The sequence below is a fragment of the Megalops cyprinoides genome, chromosome 5 (genome assembly GCF_013368585.1).
Source record: "Megalops cyprinoides isolate fMegCyp1 chromosome 5, fMegCyp1.pri, whole genome shotgun sequence".
NCBI classification, from domain to species: Eukaryota; Metazoa; Chordata; class Actinopteri; order Elopiformes; family Megalopidae; genus Megalops; species Megalops cyprinoides.
This window is the reverse complement of record NC_050587.1, coordinates 33,363,501-33,377,110: the sequence shown is the minus strand read 5'-3', so window position 1 is coordinate 33,377,110 and position 13,610 is coordinate 33,363,501. Positions and strand designations below refer to the sequence as shown.

The 13,610-nt window shown below is 41.4% G+C and overlaps 2 protein-coding genes across 16 annotated transcripts in view; both read right to left on the bottom strand.

The window, feature by feature from the left end:
* Positions 1-1,390, bottom strand: part of ppip5k2 (diphosphoinositol pentakisphosphate kinase 2) — a 42,353-nt gene extending 40,963 nt beyond the window's left edge. For all 10 annotated transcript variants that reach the window (XM_036529510.1, XM_036529505.1, XM_036529501.1 and 7 more), the window contains exon 1: positions 1,270-1,390. The gene's annotated coding sequence lies outside the window, so the exon portion shown is untranslated. The remainder of the gene's footprint in view (positions 1-1,269) is intronic.
* A 4,013-nt stretch (positions 1,391-5,403) lies between these two features.
* pam (peptidylglycine alpha-amidating monooxygenase) overlaps positions 5,404-13,610 on the bottom strand; it is a 65,307-nt gene continuing 57,100 nt past the window's right edge. For all 6 annotated transcript variants that reach the window (XM_036529475.1, XM_036529481.1, XM_036529480.1 and 3 more), the window contains 4 exons: positions 11,169-11,222; positions 8,905-9,174; positions 8,563-8,622; positions 5,404-6,271 (listed from right to left, as the gene is read on the bottom strand). In XM_036529475.1, the coding sequence (XP_036385368.1) occupies positions 6,093-6,271; positions 8,563-8,622; positions 8,905-9,174; positions 11,169-11,222 (563 nt within the window). In that variant the 3' untranslated portion in view covers positions 5,404-6,092. The remainder of the gene's footprint in view (positions 6,272-8,562; positions 8,623-8,904; positions 9,175-11,168; positions 11,223-13,610) is intronic.

Here is a 13,610-nt window from a genome sequence, read left to right as displayed (position 1 = left end):
TGCAATGTTTACCTAACTAATCACTTTGCTTTATGGCTAGCCATCTTCATCATTTCGTATTCCAATTAAGATAACGGTAACTACAGATGGATAGTGTATTATCAATTTGTTTTGAAATGACTTTTCAAATTTAAACAAGCTGCATTTTTCAGTTACATTCTATATTTAACCCGTAGATAATTGTTCTTTCTTCTAAATATTTTGTTGACTGGTGGAGCTAGCTAACTACCTTACTCTAACTCTAAGTTAATTTGTGATTTGAATTTAAACTAACTTTGCAAGCACATAGGGCTGGCTAGATGACTGATAGCTGCTTGTGATAGCTAACGTTAGCGATCAAACTAGCTCCTGTATCTAACTAAATCCCTGATTATTTGCATGCTAAGAGCTAACGTTATACGCAAGACTCCATTTTTGAAATTCAACATAACATTCTTAGCTAGACAGTCATCTACCTTGATAAAAAAAAGCCCATTTCAAAGTTTGCTAACATTAAGTGACTAACTTACAGAGTTGCCAATATATTACCTACCCCAACACTTTCAAATAAAGAAAACAGATCATTTAGCCAGCTACTTAGCACAACTCTTTATTTTAAAAACTTGCTGACCCCTTTACGTCTAGTTTGTTGTTAACAAGCTAGCTGGTGTTGGCTAGCCATGTGCAAATGCTCATAGACTGCATGACCAATGATAACGTTTTCTTTCTAATTTGAGTCTGCTCGGGTTTTTCCAACCTTAATAGCCCTTGAAATTTTTGAAAACAAGTTCTCGGTTTCTAGCTTTGTATCGGTAGCAAATTTGCTAGAAACTTATCTATGACCTGATGCTGTGTTATTAACTTGCTCCCAAGCAAGCGAGCTAGCTAGCTACTTCCTGCCAAGCGTCTGACTATTCAGCGAGCTAGCTAACACATGGTAGTGTCCTGGTGCGACTTTTCCAGACAACTTCCGTAGCTAGCTAAACATTACACACATAGTAATAACTTCTGTCTCGATTTATCTTCCCCATCTAGCGATAACGATAGGTACCAAAGGGTCTTTCGCACCCTCAGTCCAGGTTCCACAGTTAGCTATAGCTACCAAGCTGGAGCTTGGACTTGACACCCATCTAGTAATGTTAGCTAGGTGGCTAGCGAGCTTGCGGGCGAGCCAGCTAGCTACACCCTTTCAAGGCACCAATCCTGCACACCCCGCTAAAGAATTTACCAGTCTCCACTTATAGTTTTCTTACTCTGACAATAAATCTTTGGATTCAGAAGATTTCTCACCTATGCTTATCCAACCCTGCTGCAGCATCAGCGTCGAAGGCGTGATACCCGTCAGCTTTCCTGACTCTCTTGCACCAGCATTAGCCAGCTAAAAATCACAAACACCAGCAACCAGAGAGCGTCACTGTCTGGCTGTGGGGATGTGTCGTCAGGAAGGGGCGGGAAAAGAGACATCCTTTGAACAGATTGTAGAATATTTTCTTTTTTAAAATCTTGACCTATAACAATGAATGACCGTATTTTAAAGCTACTTATATTATAGCTATAAAGCGAATGGATATAATATTGTTAAGATGTGTAGTTTAAAATCTTTTTTGCACTACTTCGTTCATTTTTATTTTGCACTAGGTCCATATTAGACACCCATATTACAGGCAACCCATACCTACTGTTGCAATGCACAGAGATCGCTCTCAGACAGAGGACAGGATACTAAAAGTGCATATTGGGTATTATTTGGATATGCTCACATTTAAACAGTCATTAAATAGTGTAACTTGGACCTGTGGCATACACATGTGAAATGGCATTTAACTGAACGAGTTATACTGTATAGATAATAAAACTTTAATATAGATATTAAAGCTTACTGCGATAAATACTGAGGTGCCTGGCACCTTGAAGGGAATGCAGGCTGCATGTGCACCCCAGCCAAAGTCAGGTGACCCATCATTGCCATGCACACACCATCATCTCCTGTAGCATGGTCACACAGGTATTTATCTTTCCCTTTATCCATTTCCCTGGGATCTTGCCCTCTGGAGGCAGGGGCCCAATTCTAAGGGGGGGTGGGGTTCTGACTGGGCCAGGCCCACCTGAACTTTCACTTGGACTCACCAGGCATTTCAACCAAAGGAAACCATTTCTGACCAATTATACTTCTTAATGCCAATGAGGCCCGCCTGAAATGCCAGCTGGCTTCCCCTAATGAAGGGAGCTGGAGATAGCCTAGGGCCTTTGAAAACCACATGGGTTCTAGGGGCATGCGGTGTGGGCATTGGATGTTTCTGGTCATGTGACAGGCATACAGTAAGCTACAATGCACCACCGCACATGCGGCGGAGGCCTAGACGAGGCTGACAGCAATTGATTGGGGATATGGTCAATGCATAGAGGTCATGGGGATTTGGAGGGATACAGATTGTGGCCCTGCTGTTCAATGCTCTGTTACAAAAGGAGCAATAATGTTCATATAAATTTAATAGCCAGTCTTCAATGCTGTACAACTGACACAGAACATGATAAAATTGGGCTTTCTTTGTTATAGAGGCAATAACTGCTAGATCACATTGCAGAATACCAGAACATTAGGGTAGATCAGGACTTGACCACTACTGTGTAGCTATACATACCTAAAAGTTCCTGACCACCCACATGTCAAGGGAAAGCAAATGACACAGTACAAACAATGATACTGAGCATTACTGCATTGAATGGGTTGGAACAAGTCCTTGAACATGTGCTGCTAGACACAAACACTTGGTGCTGAAAGGCTGGTTTCCTTGACTACAGAAAGTGGTCAAGTGATTCTTAATTCCACTGAAGTATGCTTTTAAAGGACAAGGAGTCAATCAATGTCCCTTGTGGTACATCTGCAGTATATACTGTGTAACAGAGCTGCAATTTAATTCATTTGAGTGAGCTTGTTTTTTTTTCCATTATATCATCATGAGTATTATAGTGTCTTGTGAAAAGCAACAAAATAGATGATAATGACTAAGCGCTAATTAAAAAGCTTGTTTCATTTGTGATGGATACTGTATCCAATTGATGACAAAACAATGGGAATAAAAAAAACCCACAAATTCTACGGCTAAAGGATTGTTGACAGGCTCAGTTATGAGTGATTACACTGCATTTGTGCTCAGTGGGAAAGTGTTTCTGATCAATGATACAGTTCTGAGCAACGGAACAACCCTGAAGCACTTCAGGTTTGAGACGGAAGACCTGGTGGGAATTTTAATGCTTACATTTGTACCTTCAACAAGATGAATTGTGGTGCACAGTATATTAACCTTGATTATGGCCTTGGTAACAGATGCATTTATTCATGTTTTAAAAATGGGCCATTTCCTGGAATACTGTGCCAGTCAGTAAATACATGCAGTTATACTGTATTCATATCTAGATTTGACATGAGGCTTCAGACTTATTCACATTATTTCCCTAAATTTCATTGATTTATACGCTAAGAAATTCTGAAAGCATCCTAGTCCATGAGAATATTTTTTTAAGATATAGGGAGAAACAATCATTTGTAAAAGAGCGATTAACAGCAAAAAGCAGGTTACATCATTTCCAGTTATTTTCTATATGGACATAACCTTTATATCTACTTAATGGTAGCTTTTGTTATTTTAGTTCACATATTATAAACTATAGAATTATGAAAAATGAACATATTTATAAAGTACTCAATGATACAAATAGGCATTGGTGTAATAAGGTGATTATTAACCTATACCACCACTAGGTGTCCCTCAAGCCTCATACACGACTGAGCAAGACTCTGAAGTCTCCATTTTGCAGTTATTCAGACTATTCAGACATGACAGCTTGTCTGTATTTGTTATTTGTATTTGCTATTTCTCTCAAGGGTTTAAGTCACAACATGTTCCTATAATGCAGCATTTTAGACAAGTGAAACTGTTCTTTCATTGGTGATGGATTGAATTTATATCATGCCTTTCAGCCTGTCAAGATTCTCAAAACACTTTACAATGTAAGGGGAGTGGGTTCACCTCAGCCACCACAAATATAACACCTCTGTATTTGAGTAATGTTTTTATGTTTACTAGTAGTAGCCAGTATCACCAGCAAATGTTGAGAGTTATTTCTTTGTGTGCACATTTAAATAAATGCAAATATAATTTCATGATCTTTACTCATCTCTCTTCTCCCTCAATCCTAAACCACGTCACTCTCACACAGGTCATCAGCTGACTTGATTAACATTTATATCATAATTGAGCGAAACATTCTGAGTCAGCCACGACACAGACAAAGTCCAGGTGCAGTCAGAGGCGTCGTGATTAATTTTCAATGTGAATTACACAGCAGTGGCAAAGACGAATGCAATTTATGCGCTTAGTAAACATTTCAAGCTACTTTATTTGAACATCCCTTTGAAAGGGCTGATGTTTAGAAACGGTATCTTATCAGGCCAATGAGTGTTGCTACATCTTGCACTTACTATGCCATACTTATGCCACAGCACAAATCAGTGTTTGACATGCCAGTATGGCGCACATTAACTGCCCAAGAGCATACAATTACCACCACCACCACCACCAAACATCGTAGGCCTGTTTTCAGTCTTGCATGACATCATATGTTCACAAATCTTATAATTTGGCTTTTTTTCATTCAAAGTGAGCAGTAAAAACAATTCTTGCTGTAGCCCACCCTTCTATCCCCTATCTGCCATTAAAAAAAAATGCAGCTAAAAATTTAAGTACTTGACAAGTAGTTTTGCGTGAATGAATGTGTTTCAGTGCGTCAGCTCGACAATAACTTGTGATCGATGGTTTGCTGCATTTCTACTTTTTGAAACACACCAAATTAGTGACTTATCAGTGTTGTATATGTGCATCCTTGTCTGCATAAGCTGAAATGCCAAAGCCACGATGAACTATTACTGTGGACCTGCAGCACTTTATGATTTGGAACACAAACTTTTAGGTGCTCTGAAATTTTAGCTATGAGTGAGATGTGAATTCCTCAACTGTTTTTTCAGCCCCATCTATGGTTGTAGCTCATCTAGTTATCAGCTGATGCACAACTGTCCTGTAATGTGGTTTTGCATGTGCAGGACAGTAAAATTACTGAAATAGTTTGCCGAGCATCTTTTTTCTACACAAATTGCTAGGCCAAGCCATCCAGTGCTTGTGCCTGACCGGGCTCCATTTAAAATTCATTTCAAATAGGGAGTGAGGATATCACAATTTTATGGATCAACGTTTATTTGTATGGCAACATACACCTCACTGCTTACATGAATTTGCTTTGAAAGTCACTTGTTAAGAAAAACAAGGAGACTCTTTTTTAATGTGGCAACAAAGTGAAAGATATGTAATGTGGTTCAACATTACATCACTATAGTAGGATTCAGCAAAAAGGCACAAAAGATTGCTATGCTTTGCAGACACTTTATTACACAAATAACATTGTTACAGAAAATAGTATTCTGGCAATAAAACCTCAGTATGTCACAATTAAATATTAGACACATCTCACATCCGATTGGAAAATGTAGTAAATACAGTCTTAGATACATCATATTAATAATAATTTATCTTTTCCTTTCAATTAATGCGATACCAATGAAATCAAAACGCAGGTGACATTAGCAGCTCTTTCATAATGTGGCACATCTGTAATAGTAGGTGCTGCAGAAGGCGGAATACATAATCAAAAAGGCACAAATGTACAAATAAAAAAAATTATCAACCAAAGTACTGGACCAATAACCTGAAAACTTAAAAATGCTGTTTGGCTGATACATTATTGGAAGATAATCTGTTAAATTGTAACAAAAATAAATGATATCCCTCTTCCTCTCTCTCTTTCTCTCTCTCTCTCTCTCTCCCAGTAAAGTTAGAACCTATAGCTTCATAATTTGATCTATTGGGGTTCTCCTTTTTTAATCTGGTCCCGTTAATATATAAATAAAAGTGGCAGTCATACTTCTTATTGAGAAACTTTGCACAAATAAATAAAATATTGGCAGCCCATACAAACAATTACATATACGAGTAGAATACATCCTGAACACGTGAGCAGAACGTTTGACTGGCGTTCCTCTTGGGCCTGTCCCGGGGGTCCTAGGAGGAGGAGATGGGCGGAGGCGGGGCGGAGTACTCTTCGTTTTCAGAGTCGGTGGCCTCCTCGTCATCCTTTTCCTGGTCGCTGCCCTCTGTGCTAAGCCGGTCGAAGCCTTTCCGGCTGTAGCCCTTGTGGCTCGCAAAGAAGTTCCCTAAGTTCAGACCACCCCCGGCTTTACCTGTGGAGATAGAATCATTGGATAGTGCTCAGGGAATTTCCACATTTTCCACAGAAAAAGTTTCATAACTGTTGCATTTTATTTGGCTGCCCGCCACTCATACAGAAATCTTGCCAAAGTAGGTTTGATTGTGATAAGGTTTAAAATTATTGAACACTGTCAGAGAAACAATTCTCAGCATTTTACAGAAATTACAGCAAACCTGTCAATGAAATTGTTTCTATGCAGGTGTTCCCAGTGTAACTCCTATTATCTGCATTGAAATGTTTGTCATGTTGCATGGACACATCTGCATTTTATTTCCAAGGCAACTCTTTCACTAGTGAGCAGATGCTCACTGATGACAGTGTATGAGGCAGCAGAGTTGCTGCCACCGCTGATTGATGTTTTTGCTCTTTTAATTACAGACTTATTTACATGGACTTGTTTACATTTAATTACAGAGATTGTACTGAATCTCATGTATATGTATATACAGAGGTTTACTTTATCTAAGTCAAACCTACGAAAAGTAAAGCGACGCAATCCTGTTTAGTCATCGACAAACCACTTTTTCAGGGGGTTTACGTGAGAAAATTAATTGGCTCGAAACATCTAAGAAACACAATTAAACCTGAACGCTACGCGCCTCGAGGACATCTGAACACCTGTATCTGCAACACCATCTGTCAGGAAGAATGGCTCTATTGCGGCCTCCGCCAGTTATCCCTGCACAATACATTATCACCTGCGCTTCACTGTGCTCACACACCCATCTGCTTATCATTGTGTCACCATACTATGCTAAAGTCATCAAGGACGTGTGCCCAATTATGAAGGAGTGACAGGCTCTGAAGTGATATTAATTGCGTCCACTGACCAAGTCTACATGGTCTCAAAGTGGCCCCCGGCGATTTCCCCCAATTTGACAAGCCATTTGCTGTGCGTCCTTAATCCCGGGTGGCTGCCCGCTCTCACACTTAGCCAAAGGAAACGTGATGGCTTGCATGATGGCAAGTGTAACCTTGGTTCTCCGGAGCTGAGGGTATTGCCAGAAGGGCAGTATTTCACACCGCGTGACGTCCAATCGCCATGTGCGAATGGAATGAGTTCTGAAAGAGGCTTCGGCTGCGCACGCGCAGTCACCACGGGCCATTCCTGAGGCTGCAGCGAGCAGCCGTTTCTCCGACCGATTCAGACCCGGTTTCTCGACAGTTTACGATTTCCTGCACTCACTTCCCTTACGTTGGTAAGTGTGATGCTTGCTGCTGTATGGTCACTCACGCAGTTAGGGACACTGCCTGGAGGGCACGTCTCGAAAAAAGCACAGAGCAACTGCTCTCTGCGTTTCAAACCAGACCCTACTGACAGGGCCAGTTAAGAACAAGGCAACAGCGTGTGTTTAAGCGACTACTACCACTGCCATGGTCCCTCTGAATCCACAGAGGGTAAATGTTTGCTGGTGGGCGTGCCAGGGGCTCCATCAGGCTTGGTGCCCTCCTGCAGGGTGCCATCTGCATACTGCCACTTGTGGGGATTTTGAGGGGGGCGCCAAAAAAAAGAGAAACCGCACTGAGAGGAAACTGGCCTTCACAGCAGCTCAGCCGTGTGGGATACATTTGCGCGGTTGCCAGAGACAGACCCTCAGAACAACCTCCAGGGGAGGCCGGCAGAAACCTGCGAGTTAAGAGCGCGACCTTCCAGCCCCCTGGCTGTCGGCACCCGTCCCTGCCTCTACGTGTGGAGAGGGCGCAGGTCGCAGCGATTAGGATGAAGTGCGGACAGGGAGCTCGTCAGGAATGCTGGCCTGGCTGGCTCGGCGCAACCCGTGCCCTGCTAGGGCCCGGCCTGCGGACGCCCGCGTGATGTGACAAAGCTTGCGGGCTGGCTCACCCCTGTGACAGATGTTACAGGCGCAAGGGGGGGAGCCGTCAACGGCACCCACTTATCGTCTGTCTGATTCACGAGGCAGTGACCGGTGCCACGCGTCCAAGTCCCCAAGGTCAGGAGGGTCAGAAAGCCTGCCAAGCCCCTCTGAGGGACTGCGTCACTCAAAACTCACATAAGAGTTTAAAAATAAAGCTAAACCGTATCTGAATTTATTTTAAGCCAACAGCAAATAAAAAAAAAAGCAACATCATCAGAAATATCAGTCAACCTTCTGTTCGAACACATGGAACGTATTATAGTCACCCTCCAAATATCATCAAAATATCATTGATGACTCAATGACACAATAATTCTGTGTTTAAAGTACTCAGCCTTCATATTTGATTTCCAAAATAAGACTTAAAAATGCTGACGCCACTCACCTCTGAGTTTTCCCAATATTCCTCCGGAAGAGCTAGGCTCCAGTTTCACCTCACAGTCATCTGCCGCAAAGGAGAGATCAACATTCATTTTGAAAGGAAACTCAAAACTGAATGCAAAAAACATGCATCTCACAGACTGACAACAGCAGAACATATTGTAATTACAAAGCAAGATGACTGCTGAGGAAGCCTTCGCTTTTCCGTTTCATTTTTCAGGTTGAACACTTGAGACTCCCATTTCTGCAGTTCCAATATTTTTTTTTTTCCCTGGCACAGAGTCATTATCCCAGCACTGATGTGACCCCTGTGGTCTGTGCTAGCAGCGCCCTGATGGCCGCCTACCTCCGTACATCCTGGTCTTCCTCCAGCGGATGAAGACGCCGATGGCGATGACCACCACCAGAGGGATGAGCAGCAGGGTGGTGACGATGGCGGGCGAGACACCCTGGGCGGCCTGCATCGACCCCTTCTTGGCCTTGGGCTTCTCCTCGGGCGTCTCCTCCTGGTGCTGCAGGGGCGTGGGGGTTCCCTGCTTGGCCGGCACCGGCTCTGGCTGCTGGACGGGCAGTTTGCGGAGGGGCTTCAGCTGGGTTTGGACGAACGTCTCTGTTTCTGAAAGGGAGAGGACGAGATCACTTTCGCACAGCAGCAAGATTTCAACAAAGAATGTGAGCAGGCTGTGTGAAAATTAAGACCTCTGGTATTGTGTATGTCACACCGTGTGGTGATTTTATTTCCTCTACAGCATGTATCTAGTGTGGCTTGAGGGCTATTCCTAAGTTTAATATATGTGCATTACGGCTGCATCTGGGCTAGCACAGCAGTCGGCAACCTGTCTCCACAGCCATGCGGCTCTTTGAGGAAAATTGTGTTAGCCAATATTTTTTTTTTTGGTTTCTATTACAACTAAGACTGTTGTGTTACTGTGAAATTTTGGGCAGAAAAAATAACAGACTCTTCCTGTCATTTGGGTTGCTGAACCCTGGGCTAGCATAATTACTGACTCTGTGAAGCTGACCGTTGAATGCAAATACAAAAAAAAAAACATCAACTACACACTTCAGTAAATCAAGCCCTGCAAAATCCAAAAGCCTTTGAGTTTTTGTACTTATTACACAAGATCTTTTTTCTCAATTTGTCATTTGATATTCCATGAAGTTTGTTATTCTAATTTCAGTCATGCTCATGAGAGCATGTGGCTGCCTAAAACTTGGGGAGAGCAGGGGGCTGAGTTTTCCTTTTGAGAGATTACAGAAAACCTGCAGATGCTGTTTGATCAAATATTATCTTACCAAATGTTTTCCGTTTTGCTTTTTTCTGAGTGCTCATGGCTTTGTTACATAACACTGTATATGAAAAGTCTGCAGTCTGTTACATTACTGAAAGTCTTTTGAAGAAATTCATAATTTTGCTCCTTAAGAAAACTGGACAGTTATGAAGGAAGCATGAACCAGAGACACTTTAACTCTGTGTGAAAGCCAGATTCAAGAGCAGTAATTAACAAGGAGGTAGCGGCACACCAATTACGTGAAAACATCTTAGTTGGCGATCTGTTGCGGCAATGACGAAAAGAGTAACAGTGGCCATGTGCTGTATACAGAACTAGTCTGACGATAATCAAATACTGCTGAAACAGATGGATGACCAAGGCAAATTGCAGCAAATTAGAGTACAAACCAAAGAGAAGTGCATCTTGACAAACCTGATTTACAGTGAATCAGAAGCGTAAAGCTGTAGCAGAGCAGCTCTGAGTGAGGTGAGAATGAGTGACGGAGGTCGCGGTGACTACCTGCGCCCTCACTGCGGTACCACTGCCGCTACTGCGTTTCTCCCTCTCTAATCCCCACGAGAGCACGAGCCCTGCAAATGTGCCAAGCTCTCCTTGCCTTTCATCTTGCTTTTTTTCAAGGGCACTTCTCTTATTTTGCTTAGACAAAACGTTCCCTGTTGTGGAAATTGGTATGGTCTTTTCAAACGGAAGTGCAATAAGAAAAGCAATCACAGTTTATACATGAGCGGGGGACACAAACAGCAGAAAATTAAATTGTTCAGTTGTATAACACAAGACATTTCTCAGAAAAAATGAATACCGCAATGCTATTAAACTCAAGCTGTGATCATTTCGAGGTAGTTTTGAGCACTATATTCACATACTAAAATGCTGAAACTGACTGCTGTTTTAACCTTTTTTTTACTGCAAAAGAAGTTAAACAGCAAACAAAATTAAAGAATGCCCAAAGTCCAAACTCTATCTAATAGCAATGTGCTTGATCATTAACTTTGAATAAGGACAGTAGCTACACATTACTTTTTACCCCGTAAGTAACACTTTGTTTCTGTCAGTTTCCACAAAACTTGAAATGGCAGCACTTGTTTAATCCAGATACTCAAAGTTACGGAAAGTACATTACTGTTCAACTGAAAAAATACAGTGAAAATGCCACACGTGTGTATGTATGTAGGGATGCATGTGTTACATATGTAAATATCCATGTTCTTGTATTTGCGGCAATCCCTTTTTTTGTAGCCTGAAGTGAAAACATCATGGTTCAATTTGTTGTGTCTCACAAAACACTAAAGTGAAACACTGTATGTAAAGTGAGTACCTTCAATTTCTTGGACTTCAATTCCTCCTTTTTTGACGGAACGATGCTCAGCTTCTGAAATAAAAAGAAATACATGAATATAATAACTGAACAATAATAAGAACATAAAAGTGAAACAGAACCTTTTCCATGAAACAGCATAAACTCACAGGTAGATACTTAAACCAAATGGATAATGTGAGGATTAATGCTTGGAATGGAAACTTGCCCTTTAGACTGTCCATATAAAATGACACCAAGTACACCAGTGAACATTCCACACGTTAGCACTCTCTCAGATAAATTTCTGAAGCTGAACACAGGTGCTTGTGCTTCACCGCTTGGATGCAAGACCTCCAAAGAAAATACCACTGTTAGTGGAAGTGATGCTGGTGGGCCAGTAGGGGGCACACTTCCCCGAGGGTCGCATAGAAATCAATGCAATGATGTAGACGTGTAAGTCATTTAAAACAATTTGATCCTGGTGCCCTGGCCAAATTCCACAACTGCCTTCTACAGTCTGGCCACAATTTTCCAATAGAGGTAATGGACCATAAGATCCCAGGCCTTCTTTCCTGTCCCTGCCCAGCTGGGTCATCACCATTAATGGGAATTTAGTTATTGCTTGGTATTTCTTGTTAAATAAAGATTACATGGAAAATGCATATTAATCCCCAACAAAAATAAACAGCAGATTTTGTCATAATCATTTCCCATTGAGGCCGTCCCATTTTTAAACTGTAAACATGTCAAAAATAAATATCAGACTATTACTATTACTCATAAGGGGAAGCTCCTCTTTGGCTCAGACGTGCCTGGTCATATTGACTTGTATTTGGCAACACGGGAATTAAGGACATTGCATTACAGTAGGTTACAAAAACACCGCCTGTGCAACCCAGGAATACATGGCCTGCTGTGGAATGCCCAAAATGGCATTTAAGCAATCAAAACAAACACTCATGAATGACGAATGCGATTAAAGTTTCTTGTTTACATGATTTCCCAAGACAAGGCCCATCTAAAAATACTGAGACACATGCATTTAATAAAAAAGTAGTCTGACGACTGAAATGCATTTATGCATACTAAAAAGCAGCAGACTGTTTTATGCATGTTATTGGATCAAATTGTAAGTGAATAAAACATTGCTAGGCCAGCTCTTACAATTTAATTTAAGTGTTCATTTTAAGCAAACCAACGATGAGGGTAAACAGTGCAACATGATCGGTTTTGTCTAATCAACAAACATTTATTAGCTGTGACAAGAACATTTACAGGAGGAGGCTTAAGAGCGCAAACATATTGTGACATGCTTCAACTACTGCCCGTAAGTATCCATTTCATTAATGGCCCAAATGATGGTATCTGCGCACTGCGAACATCAGCTTCGGTTGAGCTCGCTGAAGAAAGACGAGTGACATTTCAAAGTGCAGCCCCTGCACGCTGCGCACACAAAGTGGCACAGCCACCTTTAAATGAAACGATAAAACGAGTACGTGCAGGTAATGAACTTAGCAGCCGCAAAGTTCTGTTCTTTAAAATGAAAAAAAAAAGCACCGAATTAACAAACCACTGCAGCTGAAATTCCTACAGACTTCACCCGAACAGATTCGTTTGTCATTTTGGAGAAAAGATCTGACATGAGGACCGGAAGACTCCACCAGCCCAGCATTCTGCTCAAACGCTACCAACTTTCACTTTCCTCTAGGTGAAACCGACGCAGTGGTGCTACAGGGATCTGCACTAAATGCAGAAAATAAATGGGATATTGCACAAGGGCCTTCCATTTGGATTAAGGTCATATTCCCCTCAGAATCTTTCCAGCGGTTTTTTTGTCTGTTTGCTTAAGCCCCCACTGAGATAATTCCATCAAATAAAATCTTGTTTAAAAATAATCATCCGATTAGATTCTCAAGAGGTGCGAACGCAGCAGTTCTAACGGTGCTCCAGACATTGCCGTGATAAATTTGCCTATCTGTATGCACAGTCCCTGTTTGAACTCCTGCCATCAGATCCAGGAATACACCTGCATTTTTAATCTTTAGCTGCCTGTACATTCGTTTTAATGTGAATTTATTCCCATATTTAATGCAGCAGCTGTATGAGAACACTTATTTCCAATTTAAATGCAAGGTGGATGTCACTGTTTCTTTGTGTTCCCTTCTCCTAAACAGAGCTGCAATGGAACAGACAGACTGAAAGCTTCACTGAATATTTAGTAGGTTTTTATTATTCTCAAATTATGTTTTTTTTATTTGCAAGCATTATATCATGTTTATATCTATATTATTTCCATTACATTGAATGTTATGCAGATTGAGTCAAAAGCCACTGATCTTTGTTACCCATGTCTCTTGATGAAAAAATTGTGAATAACGCAATAGACAGCTGAAATCCAAGGTCCACAGGCGTATTTTTAAAGTACGCCAAGGAACTGCTTTTATAACACAGCAGAATGTC